Here is an 18,515-nt window from a genome sequence, read left to right on the forward strand (position 1 = left end):
AGCACTACTCTATCAACACTGTCAAAATAATTTAGATAATGAAGGATATCTTTCAGGCTTTTTGGTGCATTCTTTAATCAGCAATTCAAATGATGCCATGCAAATAAATATTTCACTTAATAAATTGATTTCAAAATGAACTACTTTATGAGAGAATCTGTCAACTGAACTGGCAGTCATTGTCTAACTATTCAGAAGCAGTGTTTTAATGCAATTAGAACTGGACTCAGGTTTACTCATGGACTTCATCTCAAAATTACCAGAGCCAAAAGAATCAGTATTTAATATAATACATACACAAACCTCATGACATAACTAATGTAAGGCTCTGTTTGAAAACCATAAGCCATCCTAGAACCTTAATTAAAGCAATTTGATTTTTCAAACTTTTAATTGATGCTGTAGCTTTAACAGATTCCAGGGTATGCAGCATGCCTTGCATAACCCCATACAAATGGTCCTGAAATGTTATAATATAAAGTTATTGCATCTTTCTTGAAAGCTGGTCGATGTACCTTAAACAAAAATGAAAGGGCAGACACAATTTCATGCAATATTAGCTTCAAACCACTGGTTCATTAAGGATATTAATTCTTTGATAAGTGCACATTTTAACATGACACACTGGAGTTATATCTCAGAAGAGAGTTTGACAATTATTAATATGTGACAGAATCAGACCTTAAGTGAATCAATTAAACTACAGCATTCAGAATTTTAACAGAGATAACTGCTTCAGGCTGCAATTTTCACACAACAAAGGCGACCATTCAGGCTCTTTTGAAACCTGACAGGTCAAAAAAAAACACTGCGAAACAAAAGCACCTATAACCATCATCTCTCCTCTTTACTTGTCAGATCAACTTTGCCAATGTCTCCACTGAAATGGCATCACCGTGCCAACTGCCACAAGGTGATTTTTCACGTCTTGTCAAAAAAAACATTTCTTTCTATTTGCTCCACACCAACGTGTCACATTTATTGATCAGACCCTTTCTGCAGCCATAGAAGAGCACTTTGTTTCAAATGGGAAGCTTTGATGTCACGATGATAGCAAAGTCTAAAATCTGCAACTTTAAAAAAGATTTCATGTCTAAAATATCTATATTAGACTTTGCTACTAATGAATATCCCACAGTAACAAAAAACTTTATGACTGACAGTTTATTAAAATATTTGTAATTTACAAAAAATCACAGCTGCCTTTTATGCACATTTAAACAGCAGATCTGTTTGACTCCTGGCAATCACACACTGCCTGTCAGATGAGTTCTGCCCCGCAGCCAATAAATCTTGAAAGTTTTAAGATTGAAATTACAAATGCCCACTTTCTTGAAAAAAATGGAAGGTTCTGCAATAAGTTTAGCAGGTACTCATGAAATTCAACAGACTGCCTAAGCACTTTTGAAACTCATCCCTTTAGGATAAAATTGTTGAAAGTCTTGAAAATGTAAAAATGTATATTTTTTAAAATTTTCTTTTGTCTTTTTTTCCCTCACTCTCCCTCCATTTATTTCTCTTTCTGTACCCTATTTGGCATTGAATTCACATACTCTAGTTTATACTTTTCTCAATCCTTGCGCTGTTAATTTCAAAATCTTTCAATCGAATTGGTTAAGGAAATATACACAGTTGCTTGCCCTGCTTACTCAAGTCCCAAATGCCCTGTTATAAGCAACTTGTCGGGCAGAAAACTTTAAAACTCAACGTGCAAGGGCAAGTCTAACGAATACCCGATGTCCTGCCACCGCACGTTATGGCCCAATGTATCTCTGTATGTCACTGACCAAAGAACAAAACAACAATGTGCAAGGAATCTCAACACACTGAATACTCATCCTCTAAATAATTTATAAATTTCCCCCGTGAGTTGTTCATGAATTAACCACTTAAAACCCACTTTATTTCGAACTTGTAGCAATCGAGGCAAAATTTTGACATATGACTGATACAAAAACATTACTTTAGGGAGTTCAAGTTCAGCAGCACCATTATCTTTATCAAATTAAGGCCTTGAAATCACACTGTACAATAACTAGCATCTGAATACAATTTGTTTCCGCATTCCCGAGTTTGCTATTTTAATGGAAGTGTTAACCTGTTTAAATTTATATAGGCTGATGTCTCTATTAAAGTAACAAACTAAAAAATCTTATACCATAGTTCAAACCTTAATCTGCACATTGCATAATTTCAAAGTCTAAGTGTTTATTATAATTACGAGTCATCTCCAGTTTAGACACTTATTGCACAACTTACCATTAGAAACTATGCTGCATCTTTTTCAATAATCTTTTCTTTAAATAGAGAAGGATCATGACATGGTGCACGACCACATCACCAAGGTTGAAAAAAGAATGATGAGATATAAGCAGCAGCATTGATTAGGCGATGTCAAGCTTGAGTTTGAAACTGTTGCTAAGCTAACAAGTTTTGACTTTTTTTTTGGTTTTTCAGTAGATTTGTTGGGAATTTAGAATAGTGGGAATGGAGGTTAAGGCAGTTGAAAGTTCCTCCTGCAGAATGTGGGAGGTAAGGGTTGCCAAGAGTGTCCCTGCTGACTGCATCTGCGGGAAGTGCACCCAACTCCAGCTCCTCGAGAACCGCGTTAGGGAACTGGAGCTGGAGCTGGATGAACGTTGGATCATTCGGGAGGCGGAGGGGGTTATTGAGAGGAGTTATGGGGAGGTAGTCACACCTCAGGGAAAAGAAGTAGGTAGATGGGTTACCGTCAGGGGAAGGAGAGGGAACCAGCAGGCAGTGCAGGGATCCCCTGTGGCCGTTTCCCTCAACAACAGGTATACCGTTTTGGATACTGTTGCGGGGGACGACTTACCAGGGGTAAGCAATGGGGTACAGGTCTCTGGCACAGAGTCTGTCCCTGTTGCTCAGAAGGGAAGGGGGAAAAGGAGCAGAGCATTAGTCATTGGGGACTCCATAGTTAGGGGAACAGATAGGAGGTTCTGTGGGAACGAGAGAGACTCACGGTTGGTATGTTGCCTCCCAGGTGCCAGGGTTCGTGATGTCTCGGATCGTGTTTTTGGGATCCTTAAGGGGGAGGGGGAGCAGCCCCAAGTCGTGGTCCACATAGGCACCAACGACATAGGTAGGAAGAGAGATGGGGATTTAAGGCAGAAATTCAGGGAGCTAGGGTGGAAGCTTAGAGCGAGAACAAACAGAGTTGTTATCTCTGGGCTGTTGCCCGTGCCACGTGCTAGCGAAGCGAGGAATAGGGAGAGAGAGGAGTTGAACACGTGGCTGCAGGGATGGTGTAGGAGGGAGGGTTTTGGTTTCCTGGATAATTGGGGCTCTTTCTGGGGTAGGTGGGACCTCTACAAACAGGATGGTCTGCATCTGAACCAGAGGGGTACCAATATCCTGGGGGGGAGATTTGCTAGTGCTCTTCGGGGGGGTTTAAACTAATTCAGCAGGGGAATGGGAACCTAAATTGTAGTTCCAGTGTACAGGATGTTGAGAGTAGCGAGGTCAGGGATAAGGTTACAAAGACGCAAGAGGGCACTGGCAAGCAAGAACTTGGTTTAAAGTGTGTCTACTTCAACGCCAGGAGCATCCGGAATAAGGTGGGTGAGCTTGCAGCATGGGTTGCTACCTGGGATCTCGATGTTGTGGCCATTTCGGAGACATGCGTAGAGCAGGGGCAGGAATGGATGTTGCAGGTTCCGGGATTTAGATGTTTCAGTAAGAACAGAGAAGATGGTAAAAGAGGGGGGGGTGTGGCATTGTTAATCAAGGAGAGTATTACAGCGGCAGAAAGGATGTTTGAGGACTCGTCTACTGAGGTAGTATGGGCCGAGGTTAGAAACAGGAGAGGAGAGGTCACCCTGTTGGGAGTTTTCTATAGACCTCCAAATAGTTCCAGAGATGTAGGGGAAAGGATAGCGAAAATGATTCTCGACAGGAGCGAGAGTAACAGGGTAGTTGTTATGGGGGACTTTAACTTTCCAAATATTGACTGGAAATACTATAGTTCGAGTACTTTAGATGGGTCAGTTTTTGTCCAGCGTGTGCAGGAGGGTTTTCTGACACAGTATGTAGACAGGCCAACCAGGGGCGATGCCACATTGGATTTGGTACTGGGTAATGAACCCGGCCAGGTGTGAGATTTAGATGTAGGTGTGCACTTTGGTGATAGTGATCACAATTCGGTTAGGTTTACCTTAGCGATGGGCAGGGACAGGTATATACCGCAGGGCAAGAACTATAGCTGGGGGAAAGGAAATTATGATGCGATTAGGCATGATTTAGAATGTGTAGGATGGGGAAGGAAACTGCAGGGGATAGGCATAATCGAAATGTGGAGCTTATTCAAGGAGCAGCTACTGCGTGTCCTTGATAAGTATGTACCTGTCAGGCAGGGAGGAAGTTGTTGAGCGAGGGAGCCGTGGTTTACTAAAGAAGTTGAAGCGCTTGTCAAGAGGAAGAAGGCGGCTTATGTTAGGATGAGACATGAAGGCTCAGTTAGGGCGCTTGAGAGTTACAAGCTAGCCAGGAAGGATCTAAAGGGAGAGCTAAGAAGAGCAAGGAGAGGACACGAGAAGTCATTGGCGGATAGGATCAAGGAAAACCCTAAGGCTTTCTATAGGTATATCAGGAATAAAAGAATGACTAGAGTTAGATTAGGGCCAATCAAGGATAGTAGTGGGAAGTTGTGAGTGGAATCAGAGGAGATAGGGGAAGCGTTAAATGAATATTTTTCGTCAGGATTTACAGTAGAGAAAGAAAATGTTGTCGAGGAGAATACTGAGATTCAGACTACTAGGCTAGATGGGATTGAGGTTCACAAGGAGGAGGTGTTAGTAATTTTGGAAAGTGCGAAAATAGATAAGTCCCCTGGGCCAGATGGGATTTATCCTAGGATTCTCTGGGAAGCCAGGGAGGAGATTGCAGAGCCTTTGTCCTTGATCTTTATGTCGTCATTGTCGACAGGAATAGTGCAGGAAGACTGGAGGATAGCAAATGTTGTCCCCTTGTTCAAGAAGGGGAGTAGAGACAGCCCTGGTAATTATAGACCTGTGAGCCTTACTTCGGTTGTGGGTAAAATGTTGGAAAAGGTTATAAGAGACAGGATTTATAATCATCTTGAAAAGAATAAGTTCATTTGCGATAGTCAGCACGGTTTTGTGAAGGGTAGGTCGTGCCTCACAAACCTTATTGAGTTTTTCGAGAAGGTGACCAAACAGGTGGATGAGGGTAAAGCAGTGGATGTGGTGTATATGGATTTCAGTAAGGCGTTTGATAAGGTTCCCCACGGTAGGCTATTGCAGAAAATACGGAAGTATGGGGTTGAAGGTGATTTAGAGCTTTGGATCAGAAATTGGCTAGCTGAAAGAAGACAGAGGGTGGTGGTTGATGGCAAATGTTCATCCTGGAGTTTAGTTACTAGTGGTGTACCGCAAGGATCTGTTTTGGGGCCATTGCTGTTTGTCATTTTTATAAATGACCTGGATGAGGGTGTAGAAGGGTGGGTTAGTAAATTTGCAGATGACACGAAGGTCGGTAGAGTTGTGGATAGTGCCGAAGGATGTTGTAGGGTACAGAGGGACATAGATAGGCTGCAGAGCTGGGCTGAGAGATGGCAAATGGAGTTTAACGTGGAAAAGTGTGAGGTGATTCACTTTGGAAGGAGTAACAGGAATGCAGAGTACTGGGCTAATGGGAAGATTCCTGGTAGTGTAGATGAGCAGAGAGATCTTGGTGTCCAGGTACATAAATCCCTGAAAGTTGCTACCCAGGTTAATAGGGCTGTTAAGAAGGCATATGGTGTGTTAGCTTTTATTAGTAGGGGGATCGAGTTGCGGAGCCACGAGGTCATGCTGCAGCTGTACAAAACTCTGGTGAGGCCGCACCTGGAGTATTGCGTGCAGTTCTGGTCACCGCATTATAGGAAGGATGTGGAAGCTTTGGAAAGGGTGCAGAGGAGATTTCCTAGGATGTTGCCTGGTATGGAGGGAAGGTCTTACGAGGAAAGGCTGAGGGACTTAGGTTGTTTTCGTTGGAGAGAAGGAGGAGGAGAGGTGACTTAATAGAGACATATAAGATAATCAGAGGGTTAGATAGGGTGGATAGTGAGAGTCTTTTTCCTCGGATGGTGATGGCAAACACGAGGGGACATAGCTTTAAGTTGAGGGGTGATAGATATAGGACAGATGTTAGAGGTAGTTTCTTTACTCAGAGAGTAGTAGGGGCGTGGAACGCCCTGCCTGCAACAGTAGTAGACTCACCAACTTTAAGGGCATTTAAGTGGTCATTGGATAGACATATGGATGAAAATGGAATAGTGCAGGTCAGATGGTTTCACAGGTCGGCGCAACATTGAGGGCCGAAGGGCCTGTACTGCGCTGTAATGTTCTAATTCTAATCATTCCTCCAGAGAGTTGGAATGTTTCATACAGTGCTTCAGATTTTTTAAATAAAAAGCTGAGTAGATATCAAAAGAATTGCTCTGCAAGCATTGTGTCTATCCTCAAAAAAAGACTTGATCATGACTCAACGATCTCAATATCTTAAATTGCACACCAGCAGAGGAATAGGGCCAACCTGAAGATCATCATGCAGGAGCTCACAGCTGCAGTATCTGGGTGATCAAATTCCCAGAAGAAATGTCTGATGAACATTGAGAACTTCTAATTTGCCTTAACTAAACTCAAAAGTTTTAATGAATGAACGTAATATTTACATGTTCTTAGATACAGAACCTCAATATTCATGATATCACTGACAAAACTTCATGAAATGCTTTACCACAAGGAGTTGTTGAGCGAGACCAAAGTGAATAAATATTTGAAGCAGAGGAAGATTCAGGGCTACAGGCATGGGATTAGTTTTGAATTGCTTGAGCAAAGAACCAATAGCGACAGATGTGCAAAATGTCCTCTTTCTGTCCTGTAAGCTTCTCTGGTTCTAACATGGTGGGACCAAGGAAAGGAGGCAGAGGAGAAAAGAACTTTCTGAAACGATTGGAAGATTTAATGCATAACTCTTTGTTTTTTTCTGTAGATTATGTGTGTTTATAAAAGTATTACTTAGGTGGGATTATAATGAGGTAGGTGAGGAATGGTCATGGAAGCTGTAGATTGGAAAATTATTTTTGCTGCAATCTAATTGGCAAGTAGTTTTGGTGTTCAGTGTAACATCCCTCAAAAAGCTGTTGCGGCTAAGACAATTGAAAGTTTCAAAACTAAGATTAATACCTATGGCCAACAAAAATCTATCAAAGAATATGGAACTAAGGTGGGTAAATAGAGTTAAGATATAGATCAGCCATAATCTAAATAAATGGCAGAATTGGCTCAAGGAGCTGAATGACCTGCTTCTGTTCATATGTTCCTGCATTCTTGCTTTATTGACCCCAGTTACCAATGGCCAAAAAGACAAGCCTTCATTGAGATATTACAGGATTTCCACCACTAATGCAGCATCTACAGTACTAGAGTACAGTCAGTCTTGTACCGTTAACAATCCCATGTGTAAAGTACCTGACTTATCTTGCCCTGGTTCAAAGCAGACCCATTTTTCATGGCTCTCCAAATCTGTCACTGGAATTATGAATTCCACTGATCTGACCACCAGCAATACACCACCTATATTAAAAAAACATGGATGTGTTGCTCTCTCAGAACCTGGACTATATTGCATCATAATGCAAAAAGGCTTTACTTTCCCTCCAGAGTACAGCCCAAATCAGATTCTCTCTCTACAGTCATGCTTAACAATTTAAGCAGCACTATTTTGCTGGGGCAGTCATATTTTTAAATTGGAATCTCCCTCCACCCCCCACCTCTCCATGTACGTAAAAATATCAGCACAATACACTTAACTGCCTTCAAGTAGAACATTTTCCTGATGATACTCTGCCCCAGATTCACCTGATACAGAAGCTCCATTACTGCATTAAAAATTATATTGTCTAAGTGCAAAGACTATGTACAGCAAAACTATTATGTTCATACAGTAGTTTGTGGGTTAGCATTCAGTATTTACATGTTATCTAGATTGCCTTTGGTCCAATGAAAACATATCTGCAGCAATTGTGTGATTGTAGCAAATTAGATACCTGTTCATGTTGAAAGATAAGTTTATGATGTGGTGATCTAAAGTGGACAGTCCCAAAAATAATTTGATTCTACTTTGTAACATTTAAGCTTTCAGATTTGATGACAAACTTCATCAATAGTTTGAAAGCAATATGAACATTTTGCAAAATTTTAGGTATTAGTGGAAATTAATTTATGATGTGATGTTGTATAAGTAGTAATCAAACCCTACCTGTAGTCTGGCTGAACATGACTAAATGGAGCCCTAGGCAGTAGTGTTCTTCACTCATCTCAAAATCGTTGTTCAACTTTGAATGAAGGCATTAAAAGTAGTCAGATACGTTATTGCATAGAAAGATAACACCTCAAAAAGAGCAGCAATCATGCACTTCTTAATCACACAATGCAAAACTTAAACTTGAGAGTGTGGAACATACTGTAAATGGAACAGAATAGCGTTCAGAAGATATAATGCAATTGGTGAGCTTGTAAGATATCATCCACAAAAAACATGAAGCTCGAGTTGTTTACCGAAATCTGAAACTCTTAATTGGAGTACGGCATGGCAATGCACGACTTACAGCAGGTAACATACCCGAATCACAGGCCAATACGCCAAAGGTCCATGTTGGGCTATTCCCTGGGCGCTCACCTCAACGGGAACAGCATCTCTGGCAATTCGGTCTCAGGCACTGTCCCAGTGGCGTGTTAATTTTATACTTGCAAGGACAAATGTGTTTGTGCAATGCACACTACCGTGAGAATGCAGTCTATGTATGACAGAGAAGGTGCCAAGCATACACAAAGAGTGCTTTCCAGGAGGAAAACCAGAATTACCACGTGGCTTGTTGCTCACTAAATTAGCACACTCTCCAGTAACTAACCCAACCCGAGAATAATGCTAGGTTATCGCAGCCCCTCCTGACAAAGCTGCATCGCCACCCTGAAGAAAATAGGGTAGCTGACAAGATTCTTTACTGTGTTTAAATCTTGGCACACATGATCTGTATACATTTCTCAGAAGTTGCACGATGAGTCGAGCACCCTCAACAATGTCGTCCTGTCACCAGATGGTATAGAAACATAGAAAATAGGAGCTGGAGTAGGCCATTCAGCCCTCGAGCCTGCTCCGCCATTCATTATGATCATGGCTGATCATCCAACTCAGTAACCTGTTCCCGCTTTCGCCCCATATCCTTTGATCCCTTTGAACCCAAGAGCTATATCTAACTCCTTCTTGAAAACATACAATGTTTTAGCCTCAACTGCTTTCTGTGGTAGTGAATTCCACAGGTTCACCACTCTCTGGGTGAAGAAGTTTCTCCTCATCTCAGGCCTGAATGGTTTACCCCGTATCCTTAGACTATGATCCCTGGTTCTGGATTCCCCCAGCATCGGGAACATCCTTCCTGCATCTACCCTGCCAAGTTCTGTTAGAATTTTATAGGTTTCTATGAGATCCCCCCTCACTCTTCTGAACTCCAGCGAATATAATCCTAACCGACTCAATCTCTCCTCAAACGTCAGTCCCCGCCATCCCAGGAATCAGTCTGATAAACCTTCGCTGCACTATACCAAAAACACCGTTCCTCAGATAAGGAGACCAAAACTGCACACAATATTCCAGGTGTGGCCTCACCAAGGCCCTGTATAATTGCAGCAAGACATCCCTGCTCCTGTATTCGAATCCTCTCGCTATGAGGATTTGCCTTTTTTACCGCCTGTTGCACCTACATGCTGACCTTCAGCGACTTGTGTACAAGAACACTCAGGTCTCACTGCATATTCCCCTCTTTCTGTTTATAGCCATTCAGATAATAATCTGCCTTCCTGTTTTTGCTACCAAAGTGGATAACCTCACATTTATCCACATTATACTGCATCTGCCATGCATTTGCCCACTCACTCAACTTGTCCAAATCACCCTGAAGCCTCTCTGCATCCTCCTCAGAACTCACCCTCCCACCCATTTTTGTATCATTTGTAAATTTGGAGATATTACATTTAGTTCCCTCAGCTAAATCATTAATATATATTGTGAATAGCTGGGACCCTAGCACCGATCCCTGCGGTACCCCACTAGTCACTGCCTGCCATTCGGAAAAAGACCCATTTATCCCTACTCTTTGTTTCCTGTCTGCCAACCAATTTTCTATCCATCACAATGCACTACCCCCAATCCTATGCGCTTTAATTTTATACGCTAATCTCTTATGTGGGACTTTGTCGAAAGCCTTCTGAAAGTAGCAAAATGGTTTCCCGATTGATCATTAGCTCCTATAGGTGACTGGAATATGTCTATCCTAAACTTGAAAGTTGGTGCAAATCTTTTCTCCAGCATTGTTGTCAGCTTCTTTTCCAAAGATAATTAATTGCAGGACACAGAATGGGATTCAGAGTAATACTACAATCAAAGATACATCTCTAACTAGCTTGGAAAGTATTTTAGTTAACGTTTCAGGTCAATGACCTGAAACATTAACTCTGCTTCTCTCTCTCCACAGATGCTGCCAGACATGCTGAGTATTTCCAGCATTTCTTGTTTTTATTTCAGATTTCCAGCATCTGCAGTATTTTGCTTTTATTATATTGGAAAGTATTTTGCATTCTTACTCAGTGATTTGACATTATTGGAAAACTTTCGATCACAGGCCATTTACCTTTTCTCATAAGGGCAGACCTTAGAGATTTTGGGGAAGATGTTGGCCTTGTGACAAAGGATGACTGCTAACTCATTTGGCTAGTAGCCTCTATGCTAAGTAACTGTGCCAAGACATTCAACTATAGCGAAGATATTGGTGACCACAAAGCCAGGCGTTGAGTCACAGAATCACAGAATTGTTACAGCGCAGGAGGCGGCCATTTGCCTGCACTGGCCAGTGAGGCTACCCTACTGCAGAGTCAACAGCAGATACGGCCAAAGACAAACACACTGAAGCTAAAAGCTACTTGGGTACTTACCAAAACAGAGTCCTGTTGAATTAATTGTGAAGAAAACGAGTGCTGTTAGATACTTGGAAGACTCAAGAGAGCTGCAATGAGGTTGGATTATAACATTGTGCACTATGGGGCTCATGTATCATTAAGATCAAATGGGATAAATAGCTGGAGTTCATCTCAAAAAATTCTCATTACCCCCTCAACTCCAGCAGATTTCTCTGCACCCATTTTCTCACTCAACATCACCTTCCACATAAACTCACTCACCCACATCCGAACTTTACAATCACAAGGCCTTACTACCTTTGGTTTTTCCACCATTTATCTCCTCACTTTCTCGTCTCCCTCAACATCACTTCTCCCTCCTTGCCTCCAACTTCTTTACCATTATCCTCTCCCCTGAAAAAACTATACTAATTTCTCTTTACAACAGCCTCTCAAAGTCCCAAATTCCACTTTTCTCTCACCCCCCAAACATTGGTGCTGTCATTGACATGCATAACAGGGTGCTTTACCTCTGCCTTTGACACAGTCATCCACACCAAGTCTCTCAGTTTCCCACCTGTATAATTCCCACTCCTGCAACCAGAAGTCTGAGGGGCTCTTCAAGTGCACTAGGTGCATGACAATCCTGGTTGTTTATCACCAGATACAGTTGGACCACCTTAAGTAACAGTGTACTCCATGGTTGTACTGTACCAGTGGAGCACATGAGTGTGGTGGGAGTGGAGAGAGCGTGCGCGTGCGGTGGGAGTGGAGAGCGCGCGTGCGGTGGGAGTGGAGATGTGGGAGTTGAGAGAGTGGTGGGGGGGGGGGGGGGGGGTAGGGGTGCTGGTGGGTAGGACACTCCCAAATTCCTACCCCTAATGTCAACCTGTCTCTTTGACCCCTCTCTCTATTCTACCCATTCTCACTTTTGAGAGGGCAGTTAGGGATGGGCAATAATTGTGGACCTTGCCAGCGATACCCAAATCCCAAAAATGAATTAAAAATCTTAGCCCACACTCGGAACATTCTCCTTCAACCTCTCTCCTTACCTTCAAATGTTTCCTTAAAACCTACCTCTCTGACTATGCCTTCAGTCACTTCCATTAATTCTTCTCCTAATATTGCTTGGAATCTATTTTTGCCTGAAAGAGGTGCCTTTGTATGTTTTCCCATCTTGGAAAAGGTCCTACGTAATTGCAACCTGTTGTTGTTGAGTAAGCCTTTTCTCCAACTTAAGGGTTGGAATTTAAAACATCAAATTCGATACAAATTGGGAAGAGTCAAACAGTGCAAAACAAGGGGGAAACGGTCATAGAAGGATCTGAGAAGGTGAGGAGAATGGGCCAAAAAGATGGATGAGATCATTTAGAGAAAGGTAAACACATGAAGTTGTTGAAAAGAGATGAACAGTGGGAATGCAAATTAAATGGCAACAGTCTGCTGGAAACATAGGGTTAAGATCTGGATGTTTTTGAGAAAAATCATCAGCAAAAAAAAAAAGTTTGCAATGGTGGTGCAAAATGCAACAGGATCTTTATATAGGTTGAGTGATCAAGTACATGTTCCAGGAAATTATAGTTACCTTGTACAATGTGCTGATCCACCCACTTGGAGTATGGTGCAGTTTCAGGCACTCTAACTTAGGGAGGTGGACTGCCTGGCCTTGGACAGGTACAAAAAATGGCAAGTAAGTTGATCAAAGGAAATGGAGAATAAGAACATTTACACTTGAAAAAGGTGGCTTTGGGGTGAACTTAGCTTGCAAATTAAAATCTTAAAAGGAAAGATATTCACTATTAACAAAAGCTCCAGAAGAACAAAACCTGAATTTAAGCTTAGATGAATAAAAGGGACACAGAATTAAGATGCAAGTGCTTCAAACAGAAGGTATGGATAAGTGGAATAGCTATCCAGAGAGACTGTTGAAGTGGAGAAGCTTGTAAATTTCAAGAGAGTGCTGGATAATACTATGATTGGGCTTTGAAGGGTATGAGAAATGAAATGGAATATGATACGGCCTTGGAGACAGGCCCAATCGACAGAAAATATATTTTCCAGTCTTGTACAACCTTATATCCCTAAGGAAATTGATATCAAGTGCAGAGGCAGTGTGAGTGGTTAGTTAAGAACATCTATTGATGCATCATAGGTAACCACTGTCTCAAGGACTTTGTTCAATTGCCTTATAGTCCCAAAGTAATTTACCAGGAGACCTCCTTGAAAATGGCCAGATTTTTTTTTTTTGTGTGCACATGAGTTAGCATCACTAGTGTTTCAGGAGAGAGAGATGGCGGTGGGTGTTGGGGGGGTTGGAGTGGGGGCAGTTGGTGCTCAAGGTCACATATTCTACAGGATAAGAGCGAGCATTGATGGGCTTAACATTAGTTATCATATGTTCATATGTCACAGTGGCTGGCACATCACAAGATGTCATGCACATGTTGTTCCACCACAGTGGTAATAGATGTCCATGTGTTTCGAATAGAGAAAGTCAGACTTGAGACAACGGCTGTTAGATGATGTTAGCTGAATGAACTGTACATAAACACATTCGCACTTCATGCCTACTTAATTGAGTGCCGAGGAGAAAACAGATACAGTTGAAGAATGAACCTCCAACTAGTGCAACTGATGAAGAGTGCTATGTGTTAATGCTGAGGTGAGAAGATGGTGACAATGTACTCTCAAATTGTATGATAAGTTGCACCACTTGAGAGGAGGTCCTAGGATGTGTTTTTTTCTTGCAAGGCCTCAAAACCATGCTGGTCAGGTAGTTATCAACTAAATAGTGATACACCAGCTGGGGGTGGGATGGTTAATGGAAAAGAGAAAGAGAGATAGCAACAAAGTGAGGTCTTACAGTCAAGGTCGCTCCAACATGGTGATGAAAGATTGAAAACCGGTCATTCTGCTGTAGCATACTCAGCAATCAGACATCTAAACCAGGCAGGTTTTGCAAGTCTACAAAAGGTACTGTTGATTGGCCGGCTAACCTAACTCATTGATGGCACCAGGAGGGTAGGCCCATCACTTAACTGGCACATCTTCAGCCGGTACTTGACCTTTTCATAGGTGTCCTGATATGTCTAAACCTCATCCCAAGCCACCGTTCCTCTAACTCTGTTCCAATGCCTTAAGAGCTAGGATAGTCCTTCCTGGAGAGGAGTACCAGAGCTCATGTTGGCAAGCTGTGCAAGGCATCCAGCTAAACTTCAGCAGCAGTTTCAGCTACTCATGGGTCCCCACGGCTCAGATTTTAGCAAATTTCAATTACATTCTCGGAGCTTAAGCAAGTGGGTGTGTTGCTACGGGTAGATAGTATGCACTCCATAACATGCAAATGGAAACGTAACTTTTTCAGCTGGATTTGGAGAGTCTTGGAAGGATAGACACCTGACTGACCAAAACAATAATTATGAAATGCCAATTATTGTATAAATGACTTAAATATAAGCAGATCCTCTGCAGATTCTAATAGATCCAGTTATGATACATTTTGAGTTTCATACCAGTTTCAGTTATGAATCTGCAGTGCTGAATTAATTGTTGCAATGCTATTACTGTGAAATTTGTGTTTCATAGAATTTTCTGTACTACATTTGTTTCCATGGTGCATACTTCCTGAATTCTGAACCTATTTGACCATTTCAGAATTTACCTGAGGAACCATTATCATTGTAACCTGCCAGTGTGAAAAGTCACAGTGGAGCCAGAGATTCAATAAGTGTTTTCCAGTAATGCATTTCTGTAATATTCTGTTACAGACAGAATTGAGAGAGAACTGAAATCCCAGTTCCCCTCCCTTTACTGTCCATAATCAGTATGTTTTTGACAAGGAAGATGTGTAAATTTCTTAACCCGAGTGTATGACCAATTTGAATAACCAACAGCATGCTTTTCGAGGATTTAAAGAGGATTATTTTTCTTGATTCACACATTCACCCCGAAAGTCTAACACGAAGTCACACATTCACCACTCACACACAGATACACTCAAAGAAAACCATTAAAGAGGATAGTGTGCTTTTACAAATCACAAAAAGGACTAGTTCGTAAGTCACGTGAATTGGGCTCATCCTGGGGAAAAAGCACGTGTTGCGGGCCTGGTGAAGGCTTTTTCACTCCTGAAGTGTTGTTAGGTGGATTCAATAGCCAGCCGTATATCGAAGTCATTGCCCGCATGGTTTTTCCTGTCGTGCTTCCTGTGCAGCAGCAGATCTGCCTGTCACTCAACTAACTGCAGCAGTGGCGGGATGCGGCCCGAAATTGGACATTAATTTCCCACTTAAGGTCTCAATAGGCGGCAGGGCAGGAAAGCCGTTCACGGGCCTTCCTCCCCCGGACTTAACTTCGGGATTCCACCACCTCCCCCCGCCCCCTCACACCATGAGTCTAGGAGTCCATAGATTTGAGCTTTGGGTCAGACCACAAACAATATGAATTCCAAAATGGTTTCATCTTGGTATGTCCATCCAAGGGAGGCACTACACCCATGGCCACTCAATTAGGAACTTTTCGGATGCTTGAGATATTTCTGAGACTGAGCCGAAACTGCAAAAGTTGCTGAACCCTCGGCAGCCATGTCCATTGTGTTTCATTTAAAAAGAAAATTCAGTTCCAGAAGATTCTATGCTGAATACAGTCCATGTTTAAAGTTATGAATAGGACATGCCTTTACTGGGCATGAGAGTTATTACATGCTATTGATAAGAATGTTTGAACTTTCTTCATCAACTACCAACTGTAATCCAGCCCTGAAAATAGATCAACTTCTCTTTAACTATGAAATAGGTCATGTCGCACCAATGACAATGAGTTACATATATTCTTTCTCAACTGTGAAAGAACCATCACTCACAAGCACTGCAGGCACAAATGATTTGTAATGATTGAAAGAACACCATTACATGGATGCTACTTTATTTGTTCGACAGAATAAACAGTTATTAAATTCTTAGATCAGCTTTCAAATTATTCTAAAATGTAGCATATGACCCTAGAAGTGACTGTTGCCAACGTAAGCCGATGAACATAGGCATATGTCATTCCTCTGTCTATTCAAAATCAGTTAATGCCTTCACTAAAATAGTTTGCAATAGGGTACTAATCATTAAATAGCAACAAACATATCTTCAAATTTTTACTTGCAAACTGGGCAGTAAAAAGTTTATTTGTTCTCTTAAGCCAAAAAGTTGATAGTAACAAGAATACCAACTTGTTAATATGTATATGCATAAACATATATTAAATGTCAGTAATCAGAATGGTCCTAGATAAAAGTACTTAATACAGTTACTTCAAACATCTCTACTATGCACGCAAATGCCATAGTGAGGGCAATTTTAATGTGCTCCCATTCACAGGTGAGCCTGAAAAGCCCATCATTTGCCTGATGGTGGCCCAGCCTTCTTTGAATAGAATCAACGAGCTTCACAGGTAAATGAGCAGATTGTCAGCTCGGCAATAGTTGGGGGCAGAAATCCAGTGGCCCATCTGCAGAAGTAGAGGAAGAGAATTCAATCTCTTCCTGTCCCCCAGAAATCTACCACAAACCCGATTTTTAGTCTTGTCTAAGCAACCTCCAGGGGACATTGGTTTAGCTGAATTCTATTCAGTACAAATGGGTGGGGAGTGTGCAGCATGAGCGCCATGCATTTGGAAGTCAGAAATACAGTAATGAGCTCTGACTCCCCATTTCAAGGTCATCTCAAAACTGCAGCAGGCTTGAAGTCAGCTGTACGTTATTTATTGTAATTTTTGCATCATGACTGATCCTGCCAAAAAAATTGAACTGAGTGATAGCACTAAAAAAATCATCCCCAGTGTTCCAGTAACAAGTGGAATCTAATCAAGTTGACATTCTAAACATCAATATTCAAATGATCAAAAGTAGAAAGTATGCAAAGATGCACATTATAGTGATTAGACTACGAGAAAACTCCATTGGCCTGCAAAAAAATTGACATCTGTCATGCATACAGTACTAGCTTCACATATCGGAAAAAGTGGCTCATACAAAGCAATGCCATTTAAGGAATAAAAATGCTCAGTGTGGAATTTAGATAGCGCTATTTATAGATTTGTTGCTTATGGATTGCATCTTACCTTAGTAGATTGAAACTAAGATCTAGACGCTTTGTGAAATGTCCATATTTCCTGCCAAGAAATTCTGGAATACCTTCACAGTTTTGACCAATATAAGAAACCTGTCCAAAACATAGATTAAAATAAACATTTTTTAAAGTTGAATAAGGAGGAAACAAGCACATGACATTTACCTTTTACAAATAGAGATTTTCTGCATGTCATATGTAATTGACTAGCACTTCAAAAATTATATTTTGACTAGTTATTAGCATATATATTCAAGCACAATTTTATTGAAATTGTAACATTTTCAATAAACTTAAGTGAAAGAATGAGAAATTAAAAGACAGTGCACTTTCAACAACATTTATGACACTGCAGTTGGAGAAACGTTGTATGTAAGAAGTGCATTTCATAGTCTTAATCTACTTCAGGGAATCAGAACATAGCTTTAGGTCCCAAAAAACAGCATAAGCACTATTTGCCCAAGATCTTTAGTTCTCTGCATGCATTGCCCATTTCCAGTGTAAGCAGCTCCATCAAATCTTTCTGAACAAATAATTTATCAGAGATTCAATTCAAAAAAGTTATTGAAATGAATTATTCAAAATTCAAGATTTTATCATTGAAACAGGTGACAAAGCTTTAACTGCTGCTAAACTGTAGTTGTCTTTTATAAAAGTGTGATAATTACACAAATGCAAATACATTTGTCTATTCGTTTTAACCTGAAAAATTTAGTCCACTGATATATATTTACTGTCTTCTGAAGTGAACAGAAAAATGTAGTGGGGATGTAATCTCCAATGCAAAATACAAAGGTAAAAGTGCAATTGTTATTTCTGTAGCATACCATTCCACATACACAACATATAAGGTTGCACGTATCACTTCATAGAAGCAGGTCTGCTTATGGAAACTGCCTTTTTGCTGTGAACACAAGTTAAATGTTGGGAGAATGGCTAAAATTTAACACCAAGGAATTATAATTTCACTTTTATGAATTCCCTTTTGGAGGGGTGATGTGGGAAAAATCTGCCGCAAAAGAAACTTGAGACACCAAAGAAAAAAATGTAAATCCTGGAAATCTGGGATAAAAAACAGAATATGGTACGGTTCACTAGCACCTTAAAAAGACAATAAAAAGGACTATTCTGGGTGGACTCCCTTCAACAGAATTTTAACCGGTTTAAAAATAAACAAAACCATGCCCCAATCCACAGATACAGTTAGTGTCACGTTTAGCATGCCTACATCCAATACAATTACATCAATAATTATACTACTTTGGTTACTGTGTTGCTTTTCCATTTTCCATTTTATGAAACTATGTTGAAGTCTTTACCAGGCCCCCCTGATGGCTTTATCAGTTAAGGGAGTCAGCAGCTGAGCCAGAGAGAGCAAGAACCTCTAGCCTGTGCTGTGGTTGATCTCATCTGAAACAGA

General features: G+C 41.1%; 1 protein-coding gene across 4 annotated transcripts in view; it reads right to left on the minus strand.

Moving 5' to 3' along the window:
• lrmda (leucine rich melanocyte differentiation associated) overlaps nucleotides 1–18,515 on the minus strand; it is a 1,191,210-nt gene that overhangs the window by 1,143,970 nt on the left and 28,725 nt on the right. For all 4 annotated transcript variants that reach the window (XR_010970929.1, XM_068020592.1, XM_068020594.1 and 1 more), the window contains exon 2: nucleotides 17,088–17,188. Coding sequence is in view for 3 of the 4 variants with exons in the window: in XM_068020592.1 (XP_067876693.1) it covers nucleotides 17,088–17,188 (101 nt within the window). In the remaining variant the exon portion in view is untranslated. The remainder of the gene's footprint in view (nucleotides 1–17,087; nucleotides 17,189–18,515) is intronic.

Source organism: Heterodontus francisci, chromosome 42 (assembly GCF_036365525.1).
Source record: "Heterodontus francisci isolate sHetFra1 chromosome 42, sHetFra1.hap1, whole genome shotgun sequence".
Taxonomy (NCBI): Eukaryota; Metazoa; Chordata; class Chondrichthyes; order Heterodontiformes; family Heterodontidae; genus Heterodontus; species Heterodontus francisci.